The sequence below is a fragment of the Syngnathus floridae genome, chromosome 14 (genome assembly GCF_059516105.1).
Source record: "Syngnathus floridae isolate MCC-2025c chromosome 14, RoL_Sflo_1.0, whole genome shotgun sequence".
In the NCBI taxonomy this organism is placed as follows: domain Eukaryota; kingdom Metazoa; phylum Chordata; class Actinopteri; order Syngnathiformes; family Syngnathidae; genus Syngnathus; species Syngnathus floridae.
In genome coordinates, this window is record NC_142426.1 from 1736352 (window position 1) to 1753659 (window position 17308).

The window sequence follows — 17308 nt, forward strand, 5'->3', positions numbered from 1 at the left end:
ACAGAAACACAGTAATTGTGTCATTATTACATGAGAGCAAGCAGCGCTTCGATTGGATATCTCGCAGAAATGGGCTGCTGCAATATCCAATCCAATCCAATCCAATCCAATCCAATCCAATCCAATGCAATCCATCAAAGAGCCACCCAGTGTTCCAAAAGCCATTAACCTGGTGAGAAGGAAAGGCTTCTGTGATGCCCTACTCTTGTTGGCAGTAAACCTCGTGAATGTGCCTTTACCTGTGTCGTGTCGTTTATCTCACCTCAAACTCTTGTCTTTTTTCCAATTAAAAGTGTGCAAGGGCAAAAACAAGTGTAAGCCCAGAGGCCTGTTGTCATGGAAATGCGATACAGGTGCCTCGATTTCTTCCGCGAGCGATAACACCGATAGAGGACGAGGAGTTGGAAACGGCAGTGCTGTCAATTCCTCTATCTGTTCTACAGATTTGAACAGTCTGGACTTTACTTTCTGGTTCATTCATCCGTGCCTTTCCATTTCAGCTTAGCCAGTCTAAAGTGCACAGCGGGTCGGCTAGGGAACACACATTCCGCGCTCGGTCATAATGAAACCTCGACCGTCCGTCATAATCAAACCACTCCGATATCAACAAGAAACGATACAAAGCGCAAAATAAGACCAAAAAAAGCTCAATTGTCTAGCCAAGCTAATTGTGCAAGTACTGTTCTCACAAGCTCATGCTAACAAACGTTTAACTGTCATGCTAGCACCAGGAAAGACTAACATTAGCAGAACATAAGAAGATTCTGTCGTGACTCACTCCGTTACTACTTCATTCTTGATCACGAGTCCGAACCAAGTCATGTGCGCTCCGTGATGTCTGCCGTAGCCCTATCAACACTTTCAAATCGTGTTCTTTAGATTATTGATGTGTTTGTTGTTGTGAGACACCCGACAAAGATGACCAATTGCAACCGACAGCGTCTTCTCTCACCATAAATCTTTCATTTTGTGTTGGTTTTGTTGGGTACAAGTCTGTGCTTGTGATTGATTGTTTTTTGATACGGTGTCCCCCATAATAATACGTCTTGCGTAACGGTGGAGCGGCCGCGAGGCCTCCCTCTTCGCTGTAGCTTGGCGTAAATCAGTCCATTTGGCTTGCGGCCACGGACGTGTCCAACAAACAACATTTCGCGTCACTCATAGCACATTTGAGACATCTTCCAGGTTTCCCCGAGCAAGCTAGCCTTTTCAACACGCATCCCCCCCTCCCTCCCTCCCTCCCGTGGCTTTTCAGCAATACATTGTCATGGCTGCGAGTATTTCCAAAAAGCCCAGATGGCTCCAATCGACGGGGAGTGAGAGGACACAAAGCACACACCCCCCTTTTATGAAGACTGGATGAGACTCTGATTACACAAAATACACGGGCTTCAAAATCTCCTCCGTTCCTGTGATGTATATTTCACTTGAATTTACATCCTCATCTGTTTGTTCCCTTTCTCACACACACCCACACCCACACCCACACCCACACGCACACGCACACGCACACGCACACGCACACGCACACGCACACGCACACGCACACGCACACACACACACACACACACACACACACACACACACACACACACACACACACACACACACACACACACACACACAGAGGAAATATGCAAACTCATTGATTTGCAGAACAGAACCACAGGTTTGCCAAGGTCAGCGTTAGACAACGCAATCCGATCAAACATAACAGATTGTGAGGGCGCTTTTGAATGAAGTCTCACGTTAGCCAAAAATAAAGTAGCAGTCCTGCTAACGTGAAACGAAGGATGGGTATCACAACGACAAACAAATCGATAATATGGTTTAGTTTCGTATTTTTCGGCCGAAGAATTCTGGGGATTATGAAGAACATCTGTGATCAGCATCAGTCAGATGGATGTGCTCGAATGAGCATGACAAATCTTTTACAGGCAGCCGAAGGAACATTCAAATTCTTTTTTGCTCCAACAAAAAGGACCACCCAAAACATATGAAGGAAGGCCACGAAGATTGTGACGTAACCAAATAGTTTCATTTCCCAGAGGGAATTTTTTTTTCCTTTTTTCGTGTATTTAGCTGGGCGTTTGGGTGGGGTGAGTGGAATATTAGAGAGAAGAGATGGGGAAGCCATGGAGCTCAAAATAAATGGGGGAGGGAGGGAGAGAGGGAGGAAAAAAATGAGGCAAAGCAGACAGGGGAACTCATTAACTTCTCTTTAATAAAGCCTACTAAGCCACTTGGGGACTTTCTTTCTTTCTTTCTTTCTTTCTTTCTTTCTTTCTTTCTTTCAGCGAGCTAGTCATGCAGACACGCAGAGACACATTTACTCTATATCACAAAGTACATTGTATGTTATCACTCTCAATTGAGCAGTTTTATGATGGGAATCTTTCTGACAATTTGTTATAAATTATCCATTGCTTTTGGGGTCGGGGGGTGGGGGTTCAAGAAGAAAATACTTTGGGATTTTTTTCTAAAACTACACACACGATTGGATGGTCCAGTATGTGAAGGCCGAATTTACTATGGCAAAAAATAGAAAGGAAACTGGTGTCTGGTTCAGGGGTGGAGCATGGAGCAGGACGCCCAAGTGTAGCTTGGACCAGGGTTTATTGAGGGAAAAGGGAAGTGGAACGAGGCATCGAGGGAAACAGATGAGAACTTGCAAACTAATAACATGACAGACTGACCGACAGGGATTGCAAACAGAAACAGACTCGAAACAGACAGGAACCACAAGGACAGCAAACGGGACGACATCGACGATCCGACAGGGAGTGAGGGGCAGACAGGACTTATATACACGACAGGTAACGAGAGGCAGGTAGGAATAATCACACTGATCATGGGCACACAGGAGGGGAGGGGCGAGCACACAGACACACGAACAAAACTATGACACGATCGGGGACGAGTCGTGACAACTGGCTCACATTTATACAATAATTCCCGGCGTGAACCAGATTGTTTTTATTTGCTGTCATTTTACAGTCCCGCTCAATGACATCGATCCGAGAATTATGCTACCGATCGCAAATTTGGCATGAAATACAAAATATCAGACGATCCAGAGGGGCGCACGATTGTGATGTCCCAAATCCTTTCTTTCTTTACACTTTGAAATGATTCTTCTCTAAAGGTGTGCGGGACTTAATTTCCTTAACATTCATCATTCATCAAGCAGATTTCCATTTCGTGCGCGCAATCTCTCGTTGACTTATGATACAATTTGGGTTATTGCAATTGAAATACATTAACATTTGAGATGCATTAGCATACCTAAAGGGACTTGCTGTATCATTGATTACAAGTCATCGCGTGCATTTAGATGCTGCTCGGCCTCATTATTAAAGTGACACACGCACGCACGCACGCACGCACACAAACACCTTTTAGCGGTGAAGCGGTCCAACCACCCGCTGTGAAGCAGGTGCCGTGATCTGCTCTTTCCTCCCATGATGCACGCTGACAGACATGCAAGCACTCACGCGCTCACGCAAACACAAGTGCATGCGCGCAAGTGCACGTCTTCAAAGACAGAGCTGTGAAACAGAGGTGACAGGTCTCTCTGGTTGCAAGCAAATGTAGTGCTAATTGCCGTTCCCCCACTGACCGAGAGCAGCATGGAGTCAACACGGAAGCCCATATGGAAGCCAATATGGCTGGATGAGTGGATTATGGGCAAAATGTAGGGCTAAATGATTTGGGATTTTAAATGCTGTTTCACGCCTGAACCGAACCAACCTCATTTTGGGTGAGAGGCGCGATACATTCTGAATTGTCGCAGGGAACATGTGCTTTTTAATAAAAAAAAAAAAAAACAAGTGTACATCTGTTTTATTTTTCAATTTTCTCTACCGTGACACATTGCTGAAGCCGCAGGAGAAGATCTAAATTGTGTTTCATCTGCCAAATTGCCTGATCTCGTTTGAGTGGCAGACGAGGATCCGCTTCACACGTTTAGTACATCCAGTAAGGTGATACGTATGCAGAAAAGCAGGTCAGAGCGCCACGCCACACAACTATGCTACAAAGACGAAATGTTAAAAAAACGGCCTCCTACGACTTCCAAAACGCTCCAGGATGAACCCGGAATATTTCCTGTCCCAGTCACGGGGAGCATTTGACTTTATTTTCATGCAACTGGGTCTTTCAACAGTATTTCCAGGTATGTTTATAGGAGCGTCGAGAGGATGGCTATTCATCTCAAGTTTCAATTTTTCTTGCACCACTTTTGACATGACAGCGCACACATACACACCAGCAATTGCTCCACTGACCCAAACAAGCAAGACAAGCACATTCCAGCTCCCAGCAATTTCCCCAATCTTCTCCAAACAGACCGGATTCCATTCCACGAACCTCACCGTTATCTTCCGCGGAGGTATCGGCAAGCAAAGTTACACAAAAGCATAAGCCCCGATCGAAATGATTCCTTTGACAAAGACGTATTCAATTAGTGACCCGGCCTGAAAAAAACATCTTTGAACGGTAGCAATCACTTTTAATTGGACTCGCAGCGATCCATTCCATGATTATTAGCAATTAAGTGTCAATTAGCAATGTGCTGATGTCACCACCATGTGAAAGGCAAAGCAATTAGCAGCCCAAACGGCAGTCCATACGAATGACCAAATCTGCTGTCCGCTGCATAATACAATCATTGTTAGCAGGCTTGCATTGATGGGTGCTGGAGAATTATGTTTGACACAAGCAACTCTGGATTTTTTTCTGTACACGCTGCGAACTAGACACCAGTGGCGGAGCTAGAGGGGGGAGGGGGGGGGGCACGGGGGGGCACCTTCCAAATATGCTTGGAAGGTGCCGTGCTAATTTGGGATTTTTTTTGCCACATTTCCTCCCGTTTCTGCCATATACGTACATACTCAAAGTTTAGCGACGTTTTCTGAAGTGGGTTTTGGGTTTGTAAAAGGACAAAAAAAAAAAAAACATGTTTAACCACTCCACTACCAATGCACACTCAGAGCTTCTTCTCTTTCGACTATTTTCTAGATTTGTGAAAACCACATATTACACATACGATCAGGTACTCGCACCAGAACTAACGAGCCAAAATGGTGTTTTGTCAACAGTATTTGTAGCTGTAAAAGTAAATATTGTTGAATTGACGCCATGGGTTCGATGCTATCAGTATGGCTCACAGCATTTGCTCAGTCAGTCTATTAAGTGGTCCCCCAAATCCAAAGATCTAGCAGGAAAATGATGAGAAATGATCTCAGCATTCATAAAAAGCAAACAATCCATCCATCCGTCAGTCACGCAAGCAAACAGAAGACGCTCATGGCATCTGTCACGAAGTCCCTCCCTCCCGCTGCTGTGATCCACGGTGTGTCCGTGTCCTGCACGAGTCATGATCAATGTTCAAGCCGAGGAAACAGACAGACAGACAGACAGACAGACAGACAGATTGAGGGAAGAATTTGTTTTTTTTTCTCTTTGCACAATGACCAGACTTCACGCTTGTGTTCTTTTTTGAGAGAAGTCCATCACTTGAATGCAAACAAGCAGTCAGTCACCAAAGTCATCTATCTCCACAGTTTGTGTGAAAAGCCTTTTAGCGCAATTTGAGCGTTGTATTCCACAATGTGCTCACATGAACCTTCCATGCAATGTTATCTATCATGAATTGCATTTACTGCCCGAGAGGGTATACTAGAAGTACTGGAAAGCATACGTACATCAGTTACTCTGCTGGAGGCTCAAATCCAAGGCCATGCTTGCGTGCGCTAACATACTAGCGAGCGCCGTAACGCCATTTTGCGATTTTACATCTCCCAAATGAGCCGACTGCACGCAGACTTTCCTGTCAAACTGATGACAGGGCATCTAATAGAGTGTGAAGCTCACATCACAAGCTTTAAATATGAGGAGGTGGGAGCGAGGGCCGACATGTGAAAAATACACATTTAGAGGTTGAGCGAAGACTTTTGATCGAATTGTGTATTTGCTCGACGGCCCCAAAGCACCTCGTGTTTGACTTGACGGATAATGGCAGATGTGTTGGTAATTACCGTGTTTAGTAGATTACAAGGCAGAGGCAAAGCCATTATTATGGTCTGGCACATTTGTTCCCTTGAACGCAAATTACCATTCTCAAGACTCCTCATTACTTACACCTACAGAATCTAATGAGCTCAAATAGACGACTTGGAATGGAAATGTTTGATTTACAAAGATAACACGGTAGTGACCAAATTGGTCATGAAACTAGACGTGAATGCAATGTACACACTGTATTTGGGTATTCCGTGTATTAGTTGGCGAATGAATAGATGCATTTCACAGATTTCTATAACCTTACAAACTAACGACATAAAAATGAACAACAATTGAAAGCAACCCACCAGTCAAACATGCTTGTTCAAAGTAACACTAAATGAGGATTATAGTTATAATCTTAAATTAAAAATAGCTCTTGGCTAAAAATCCAAGACTACATTCTGACAGACTTTCCAAAAAATAAAAAATAGCTGTAGCATCATTAGGATCGCTCTCATGGACGTGATAACACTTTTCACTTTTCACTTTTCACTTTTCACACGAATGCAAACACTGCTCCCAACATTATTCACTGCTGATGAGATGAGTGTAAATATAAAGAAATAAAAAAAGCCAAATCGCAATATCACACTGCCTGCAGCCATCCATCCATCCATCCGTCCGTCCGTCCGTCCAAGACGATGAATTCCCAGATGCGTTGCAGGCAGATGCACTCTCAATGGCAGGCTTAGCAGCCAGAGCCAGCAGCCTCCTCATTAGCGTCCGCCAGCCCAAGAGATTGGAAGCAGATACCAGCCTGGCCTCCTTCTCTTGCTTTGTCCTCTCACAAATGAGTCCTAATCCTTCTCCTCTTTCTTGCCTTGAACATAATGAAGGGCAAATAGTAGAGGACGCCACAGCAAAAGCAGTGAGTCAAAAGAATGCAACTGCCATCCATCATCCTTGGACTGCAAATGAACTGAAGAAAAAAAGTCTTCAGGAAAACATCATATGCCTGCTTAATGATCACCAAGTTTTTTGCTTGAACATTCAGTAACCCACCCAAGGAATATATTTGCACGGTAGACACGGCAACGATAGTATTCTGCACATTCTAGGTATCAGCCTAGCAACCGCTTAGAAAAAAAAAAAAAAAAGATCCGATCACACTACTGCTACTTCAAATCAATAGTTAATTACCTCCAAAACACAGCTTTCTCTATTCCGGTTGGAGAAGTGGACAGACAGAGGTATTGTCGTACGGTGTTATGAAGCTTCAAATAAATGAAAACAAAACAACTTGGTGGCCCTCTCAGAAGCTGGCCTTCCATTTGACACACTTGCTTATTTTTCCCACTCACTCCACCAAACGTCCCACGCATTTGCACACATATGAGCAAAATTCATCTAGGCTAGGGCCCGCTTTTGCCAAGATCCCTTGCGTTTAATAAGACATTGTATTTATGTTAGGGAGCGGGCCAGGTGAATGGTGAAATACATATGGCCACAAGACCTGAACCTGGGAGCTGCGCACGCACTTACACATTAATAATGACACAGGCCTGGGGCTGCAGGCCCGTAGCGCTGTCTCTGCTCATTTCCCCTGTTCAAATCAGGCCAATGTGTGTGTGCGTGCGTGCGTGCGTGCGTGCGTGCGTGTGTGCGTCTCAAGGAGCGTCACAGCTGCAAGTGTGAGCTACGTATACGTATGTAGCCCAATTACATTGCAGGGGCTAGTCTCCCAAGTACATCCACTTAATATAAATCAGTATTGGATATAAATAAGTCAAGGAGGAGGGCTATGTGGAAATGAATATGAGGCTATGCTACATGTGTGTGTGTGTGTGTGTGTGTGTGTGTGTGTGTGTGTGTGTGTGTGTGTGTGTGTGTGTGTGTGTGTGTGTGTATAATTTCAGCTCTATTAGGATGATGCTGCTTCATTTTTTTTGCGCTATAGAGTGTAGCATCCTCTGGGCTGCTCAAGTTAAGTTAGGTCCAAGTCAATCATTTCTTCCCAAATAGCAAGAGAGAAATGTGGTCTTGCTTGCCCTGCCCACACGATTTGAAAAACCAATTAAAAATCCCCGGGAGGAGGCAGTCAGAAAGCCTATCTGGTCCGTGCATGGCTCTGGAATGAGTGAAATGGTCAATAGATAAAAGATTATGCGCTTCCTGGAATGAATGAAATTTAGCACTGTATAGGGGATTGATTACAAGGAACTTTGTGAGATTGGTGTACATCCATAGCCTCACTTCACGAACAATTAGAAAGAAAATCAGATAAGGCTCCTGGACTCCCCGTTCGCTTTCCTGCTGTCTGAGAAAGGGGCGCTAAGCTGGTGTCCATCTGAGAAGATGGGTCATTGCATCCAATCCATTTTTAGAGCTGCCATTTTCCAGCAAGTGCATCTCTTGAGGTTGGATATGCATCAAATAGAATTGGCAAGTGTGTCTTTGGGGTTGGTTTTTGTGTGTGCGCACGCTTGTGTTGCGCTCCCGTGGGTTTACCAGGAAACAGATGACTCGCACAGTTTGAGCCCCCCCCCCAACACATTGCCCCTTGCTCCCGTGCAGCAATATGTCTTGGCGGTCGGCGATGCAGCAAGTCTTACTCGTTCCAGAGATTGCACCGATAGGGATTTAAAGCCTATACGCGCTAAGCCACCTGCCATGTTATAGTCGCAGCAACATGAATGTCATCCGATAGCATCTCTGTGGCTAATCTCTAGATGGAGGAATATGTAGAAGACACTGGGAAACAACAAGAACATACTGTACTGTGCCACGTCGAGAAGACAAAATGAAGTCGAGTCTGGAACCCATTGCAGCCGGACATACGTACAAGCTGGCAAAGTCGTGCGTGGTTTGAAATGTAAAACCCTGCTACCTGACATCAATATTAAGGATAGTATAGTATCCAACACTCGGGACTGGGGGGGGGGGGTGTGTGGGGAATGTACTTTTTAGATTTATCGAACAATTTTAGAATCGATTATTTGATCAATTAATGGGCTAATCGGATGCAATTTTATTTGCATTAAAAAAGCTATATCCTCAATTACTGTTTCTTACTTGTATTTTATTTTTATACATTTTTATTTTGTGATTAAAAAAAGGAAGAAGATGTTTGCAAATGTCTTATTTTAGATAAATCAGTCTGCTTTCATGAAGCACTCAAGAAATCAGACAATATGACTTTTGAGAAACTAATTTCAAAAGATTTGGACAACCTTGAAAAGAAATGGCTCAGAAGGATTATTCTTAAAATACAAAGCAAATCATTTGATAGTCAAATTGTTGTCGATGAATCATCTCATTGAGACACCTGTGTCCATTTAGTATGGCTAAATTAGAAAGTACTTTTACAATGTTTGACAGTGGAAAAGAACCCAAACGTAAGCACTCAGGCGCATACTACAGATCTATTCTATTCTCATGATTTGTTGACGAATTCAACTTCACCAACCAGATACAAAATCCAGACTTACGGTACGGTATTCATCTAACATTTTGAAAAAGTCCAATGAAAAGAACCAAAGTGGATTTCTTGGATGGTAAAGCACTCCAGTCCATACAGTGCACAACGAGCATCCACCATCTGGCCTTCCGAGGGCTCAGATGTCTCTGGGGTAAAGTGAGCCGTAGGGCTATGGCATTTGTACACGTGTGCGTGTGTATGTGTGTGTGTGTCTGTGTGTGTGTGTGTGTGTGTGTGTGTGTGTGTGTGTGTGTGTGTGTGTGCGTGCGTGTGTGCGCGTGCATATGCATGTTGTGTTTTGGAGTGCTGTAGAAAGCAGGGGTGAGTGAGGAGTTACAGTTCACGTCAATGCTGCAGAAAAAAAAATGTGAAAAATGATATGGTGATGAAATGAATGTGTGCGCGCCATTAGTTCAAGTTTCAGCACCCGCATGCATGCATGCATGTGAGAGGCACTACTTTTACACAAGCAACGAGCGTCCTGTTTTTAACGCCGCCAGCATACAAGCAGCAGGCAAGGGTCGGCGCCACATCCCGTGAGCGCACCTGAACCCAACGAACGCTGGTGGTCTTTTCACTGTGTGGCAAAAATAAGGTTCCATTATGGAATGAGGCCATGTCAGCTTCCTCTGCTCAACGTACGTAATGCCTTGGGCCCGCCCGCTAGTAACAAGGCAGGGGTACATTCCACACACAGCGGTAGAAAACTGCAGGAGAATTGAATTCTACATCAGGTGGTCCGAGCAGTCATCCGTCCCTGTGGGCAAAATAAATGTGAGGCTTTTGAGTGATAGCGCCTGAAGAAGAGTGAAGTGAGATGCGGAACGTCATTGGACTCTGTAACTAAGGACACATCCGGTGCACTCGCTCATCCGTTAAGACCAACAGGGCTGATTTTTGACACACTTTGGAAACTCATACGTATGTACATAAGGCAGTAAGTACTTCAAGCAGTAGGTTGCTTGTTTTTAATCACGCTAATTAACAGGAGAACTCAAAAACCACAAAACTAATTTCACCAAACCTTGTGGGAAGAAGCCAAGTGGAAAGCTTATTACATTTCTGGCATTGATTTTTTCACCCACTCACTAAATATTACAGAATGTATGTGACCTGGGGGTGCTTTGAGATCGAAGGGTTTTCGTTAATTCATTATCATTTATTTTGTACCAAAAACATTCTTATTTCACCATGAATATTATTATTATTATTTAAACTGGCATTGATTATTGAGCAACCACATCTCGAAGCCGCTTAGAGTAAAATGATGCCACTACTTGGCTGCAGCAGTATTTTTTGCACTCTGAAGTGAACCAACATGAAATCAGTCATGGCAAGTTAAGCTACATCAATGCAGACCTCCGTAAAGCTGCTACGATTTATAACACAAGATTCCGAGGGAGCGCATTTGCCACATTACCGATGTTGTCCTATCAAAGTAAATCCGCACCTTAGCGGAGACGTCGATGTCAGAGAATGATTCAGTCTAGCTTTCTGCTCGTTTGTCAAACATGCATGGAGCACATCTGAGAGCGCATGACCTCCCTTGCTTGTCTCGCTTTCCAAACCCAGTCTACCTCCCCCAAACCCTTTTGCTTCCAGGCTGTTGAATGAGCAAATTTATTTAAGCCTACCGCAAATTCCGGACTACAAGTCGCGTTTTTTTTCATAGTTTGGGTGGGGGGGCGACTTATACTTAGGAGCGACTTATATATGTTTTTTTTCACAAATTTTTACTTGATCATTAAGACATCACTTACAAGGATAGTTGACCACTTCCCATGTTATTTTTAGTATAGTTGATCACTTCACATGCTTTTATATCTTTATCTTGAACATATTCAAAACATAAAAAATAGAGAAAACATCAGATAAAGCAATTAACACTTTAAAGCACCATATCCAAGTCCACTGTCTGCTGTATGTACACTTGCTCCATTTTTGCTCCTCTTATATTTGTTATTACTATTTATCATTATTTGTTCATTTATTCAACACTCTTATTTATTCATTGTTTGTGCCTTCTTGGGTTTTTTTGTGTTGCTTGTATGCATATGTGTACTATCTCACCGAGGGATAGTGGGAACGTAATTTCAATCTCTTTGTGTGTCTTGGTATATGAAAAAAAAAATCGACAAGAAAGCAGACTGACGTTGATAAAACAACCAAATAAACAAAACAAAAAACAACATCTGAAAAAAAATTATATTTTCAGACAAAACTGGATGAGGGCGCTCTAAATTTCACCGTTGGCTGTGACTCATCAACTGGGTGGGCTTAAGAAAAATGGCAACAAAAAGAAACTCATATTTTGCAGGTTACAAACTTCAAGTTGTAAAATATGCAGCTGAAAACAGTAATCGAGCAGCAGAAAGAAAGTTTGGAGAACCGTGATGTACCAATGGATTACGATTTCAAGTGACGTCAGTGGCACGGCGCGGCGGTTGTTTACATAAAGGACAAACGTACCCACGTAAGGACTTCCGGCATCATTAGCGGTGATCATTTCTAAGTGACACGGAGGACAAAGAGTTTGAAGGAATTAAGGATTTGGAGTGACATAGAAGGTTTGAAAAACTATTATGGCTTTTACGCACGCCCGGTCCTACTCTACTGAGTCGGGGGCCGGCGCTCGGCCGAGTGGCTGTCCGCGAACTGTGCATGGGGCTCGGACATGGCCATTACGCTCGTGTCTGGAAGTCCACGCCGCCACACGCTTGGCAGTTTGTTTTGTTTAATAAAGAGACGTTTACCAAACCCACATCTATCCTTGTACTTTGTTAACGCTACAATATAGTTATATACTATGTAGATCTGTGGAATAAAGACAAGGCTGACGTTAGGGCGCACGCGCGGCGATGTTGACAAAGGACGAGGAATTTGATCGATGGATTTAATGGATTTAAAGTGCACGGAGGGTTTGATAATATTATTGCTTATATTATAGTTATTTGAAATATAGTTTATCTATCGTTATATGAGCCTGTGGAATATTTTGTAGTGCAAGCGCCCTCAGCCACGCGCAGCCATTGTTGACAAAGAACGATCGATGGATTTAATGAATTGGGGTGACACCGATGGTTTTATAAACATGTTATTTATGCAATGGTTGTCCTTAATCACTCTATATGTTACGTCAGGCCCGTTCTCAGCTCCTCATTTGTGTTTGTCACGTTAGCATACCTATCGTTTAGCCTGTTGTTGCTATCGTTTAGCCTGTTATTGCTCGTTCATGACTGTTTTTGGTGTGGGATTTTGTCGAATAAATTGCCCCCCAAAATGCAACTTATACTTCGGAGCGACATATATGTTTTTTTCAATTTTCGGGGCATTTTATGGCTGGTGAGATTTATACTCCGGATCGACTTATAGTCCGGAAAATACGGTAATTGGTTTAAGGGCAAACAGCAACAAGCAATGGAGAATGAAAAGCGTGTCTGGTGAGGGGGCGGAGGCTTAAGGGACTCACGCGTGACCCGGGAGGACAGACACATGAGGGAGATGCACCAAGAGGTTTGCGTGGCAAAACAGCACTGCAGTTAGGAATTACAATGATTTAAAGTCAATGTTCTTTCTCAGAGTCATTTAGAAACTTCTAGTTTGCACACCTTGGCCACTCAGGGGGAGTATAGCACACACGTTCCAATATACTACTATCATGAGGCCCTGTCACAGCTTCTCAGTGTCCCGCAGTAATAGAAGTCGTTCTTTGCAGTGGACAAATATTATGCACGAGTTGTCTACATGTGTTGCTCCACCATTTGCGTTCAAATTGGAGCTTGTCTATTGTATTTTGGCACCTTGAATTAGCTTCTGAAAAGAGTGGTCGCGAAACACGCACATGCACGCCATGCACACTCATCAATAAAAAGGATGAAAAGAGCAACAGATTGGAGTTCAGATTTGAACCTGCCTGTGGGACAAACAAGGAAATTGCTTTCATCCTTGTTACCGGGGTAACCCCAAGAGCCCCCCCCCTTTCCCGCCCCATCTGTTCCCCAACATCATCCAACGTCTTTTCAACTCGACAACACCCTAACCTTGTGCTCGCTCATCTCAATAGCAAAACCGACCCGCAAAGTTGACGAGCACTTCAAGAGGCCGCAGTGGAAAGAATAAGATCATTATTTGTCCTGCTACGTTATGAGTTTTGGTTTTTTTCTACAAAATGAAAGAGCAAGCGCAGGATGATACTGTGGATGTCTGACCACAGCGGAGTGTCCCTGTGGCGGGGCGGAAATGAAAAACACATTGGAGAGAGGACACGTTACCTTCTTATGGCATCGCTACTGCTTCCTGTGTAGATAGGTGTGTGTGGGTGAAAGAAAGAAAGAAAGAAAGAAAGAAAGAAAGAAAGAAAGAAAGAAAGAAAGAAAGAAAGAAAGAAAGAAAGAAAGAAAGCAGACGGCACTGCCGAATGGTATGATAGAAAGTGGCGGTGGGTACACACGGCCCAGTGCGGTCACAGGACACATGCAGACAAACCCTAACATTCACACTTTGAGCCTTTGATAACCCTAAGGCAACATACTACATTTCTAATGAGAACATGCAACACACCATTCAAACCCTGAGCCTTTGAATTGTGAGGCAGGTGTCCACTTGGACACCATGCTGCCCAATGAATGAACATTTGCCATATTTTGCCACAGGATTCAACGAAAGGAAAAAGGCCCCCCATCAGATACATTTGCATACACATTTTTTTTCCAACTGGAGTAGGAGAAAACGTCAAAATAACAGCATTAACAGCAATTTAGATACAGTCATAGAAAATGCAATCGCTATGAAAGCGGCTGACTTTCTTACGACAAATAATACAGAGTGGGTGCAAAAGAGCACAACAGAAATGCATTTAAGGACATGAAGACACTGGTGCCCGAATCCGGCTTTCAAAAGCACCCCCCTATCCAACCTGTTCTAGGTGTCCACACAACAACACACATCATTCAAATCCGTCAGCAAGCTTTGCGGAAAAGCGGCCAACGATCCCTCATTTGAATCAAGTTTGAATCTAGTTTTGTGCAAAGTTGCAAACATTTGCTGCTGTTCCACGTGCATGCCATCCCAGCTGTCAAAGCGCTGCAGCAAGCACAAAAGCATTCCCAAAGTGTCAAATGGAAGTTTCCCCGCAAACATCTGGACTAACAAGGCACGTTTTGATTTTCTTAGAGCTAACCTTCCATTGCTGAACAAGTGACGATCATCACGCCGAAGAGCGCAAACAAATCCACTCTCATGGCAAAATGTTGACTCGCCACAGCTTGTCCAGCCAAATTGCCAACACGCCCGTCCGTCCGTCCGTGCGCGCGCCTTCAAGGAATCCTTCGCCTGTCTACAGCCGCTAACTCCAGCAGATCGCCAGCCACAGTGTTTGTCACATTTCAAGGCGTATTAAACAAAAGTGCAAATGTTTCAGGTGGTGCAAGGAAGCCGGCCGGCTGCGAGTGTGGAGCAAGGGACCGACATGCAGGAGACTCGGGAGGGGAGGGAGGGAGGGACACTTGACTTGCGAGGAGCGCAATTTTACCTCTGGAGCCAATCAGCAGCGGCGACCGCACCTCGCTGGCCAATCAGGAGAAAGGCTCCGCCCAAGCCGTGCTGTCAAAACTTTTTGGATCCACTCGAAGCGGCTGCCTGCCTACCTGACTGACTACTGCCGGGTTGCCTGGGGGCCGGCCAAATGGAGTCGGGTTTTTTAAGGGTTGGAATGACAGCGTCGATTCTTTGCGGCATGCCTGCCTGCCTGCCTGCCTGCCTGCCTGCCTGCCTGCCTGCCTGCCTGCCTGCCTGCCTGCCTGCCTGCCTGCCTGCCTGCCTGCCTGCCTGCCTGCCTGCCTGCCTGCCTGCCTGCCTGCCTGCCTGCCTGCCTGCCTGCCTGCCTGCCTGGCGGCCGGCTACTGCTAAACTGAAAGGAAGTAGCACCTCCGGCTGGACAAACTTTTCTACTACATTCACCGATCGCCACTAATATTGATCAGCTCTCTGTAAATGTCGGATTATTTTGATTTTAAACACATTACAGAAATGAAACGGGTTGTGTATATTCCATATATTGTGCAAGTTGAACATTTCTATCTGGAGGAGTTAAACCCCCCCTAACCCTAACTTTTACTCAAGGACAGCATTTTTTGAGAGGGCTGTTAAATTGCAGAGTAATAGGAGTAAAGAAATGTGCCGAGAGGCAGTGTTTGATAGTGAAAGGGAGTACAAGGACACAATCAATCATATTGGGGGAAACATCCAAACCCTATGCAGGGGAGGGGGCCTTTGAGCCAACATTAGAACCCAGTGCTCCTTAACTCTCACATTATTCTTATTCATTCTCTTGAAGTGGGTGAAAGAAAATGTGTTCAAGCCTCCATTTCCACCACGTTTTACACTTTTGCCATCATGAAGTCGCCCACTTATTCCTGCGTATTCCTTAATAGGCTTTGGTAAATTAAACTGCTTCCCCAAACGATATTCAAGAGCCACTACACATTATTTCCACCCCTTTTTTACTCTTTCTTTGTGTGTGTGTGTGTGTGTGTGTGTGTGTGTGTGTGTGTGTGTGTGTGTGTGTGTGTGTGTGTGTGTGTGTGTGTGTGTGTGTGTGTGTGTGTGTGTGTGTGTGTGTGTGTGTGTGTGTGTGTGTGTGTGTGTGTGTGTGTGTGTGTGTGTGTGTGTGTGTGTGTGTGTGTGTGTGTGTGCGCGCGTCGCCAGTAAAGCACAGGAGCAAAACCAACGGTTGGACCTTCTGATCATAACATTGACCTTTGGAGGCAACTGCAATCCCGCATCAGCAAATCAATAAATGGAGTATTATGGGTCCATTGTAGGCTCATTCATTCTAAATGTCACTAACACCCATTCCCAGGAAGCAAATATTAGCACCCAGCACGAGTAAATACTCCTCAATCTTTCCAAAGATGAAACAAGAAAGGGCAACATGAGTGAATACCTCCATACTTGCGTCACATGACCTCGTAGGTTCCCACTCAATGATTTTTCCATTTAGGACCGTGCTCCCGTTTTGTCAGCTCATTGAGGGCTTGATGGATAACCACAAGAGTGTGCAGAGAGGTGAAATCAGGTTGAACAGGGCTGCAAATCTATGGTATGATGTATTTCGTAGGTATTAAGTGTTAGGGTTAAAAACAATTATTCACCCATTAAGGAAATGTAATGTCATTTAAATCATGATAATAAGTCATGATTTATTTTAGTATTGTATTACCAAAATTCCATCTCTAAAATGCATCGACATTGAAATGGGAAGCACCTGCGTAAGAGGGGGCCACTCGGGTCAACCTGTTAATTATCATTTCAATTTCAAAAACGATCCACTCTAATACATGACAAACTGTGAAGAGATCTGTGGCTCAGACAATAAACATGTGGGCTTTTGGCGCCTGTCAGCGGCCAAGATGACGTAGTGCAGTTTGATTAATACGCTCGGGGATGGGCAATTTAAGATCTCGTTTCTGTGGGTTTAAAAAAAAAATTTTTTGACATTTTTCAAATCTTCGAATTAATATGCAGGCAAGAGTAAAGAGTAAAGTTGGTTCTGCATACGTCACCTCCACGGCGCGCCATACTAAGATTTTTAAGTCCAACATTGTATTAATCCAAACTCACTACTAGGTGGCAGTGCAAGCATTTGCAAAGGTTACCAACACAGTTTGACTCGACATTCCTAATACACTGCCTCAGTCAGACCAGAACGTCTCAACAACGTGAAACATGACTGTTTTGTGGGTTGTAGAATCCCGCAGATGTTTAATGAATTACAATTAAATTAATTATAAATAAAGGTAAAAAATGAGTGTAATGATTTCATCA

At 44.1% G+C, this 17308-nt stretch overlaps 1 protein-coding gene across 4 annotated transcripts in view; it reads right to left on the reverse strand.

Moving 5' to 3' along the window:
- LOC148386925 (ephrin type-B receptor 1-B-like) overlaps positions 1–15059 on the reverse strand; it is a 116188-nt gene extending 101129 nt beyond the window's left edge. For 3 of the 4 annotated variants that reach the window (XR_015862843.1, XR_015862839.1, XM_088397367.1), the window contains exon 1: positions 14664–14962. Coding sequence is in view for 1 of the 4 variants with exons in the window: in XM_088397367.1 (XP_088253493.1) it covers positions 14664–14724 (61 nt within the window). In the remaining 3 variants the exon portion in view is untranslated. Of the gene's footprint in view, positions 1–14663; positions 14963–15014 lie in introns of those variants that run through there. The other variant, XR_015862841.1, reaches the window with a different exon arrangement.
- Positions 15060–17308: the final 2249 nt, after the last annotated feature.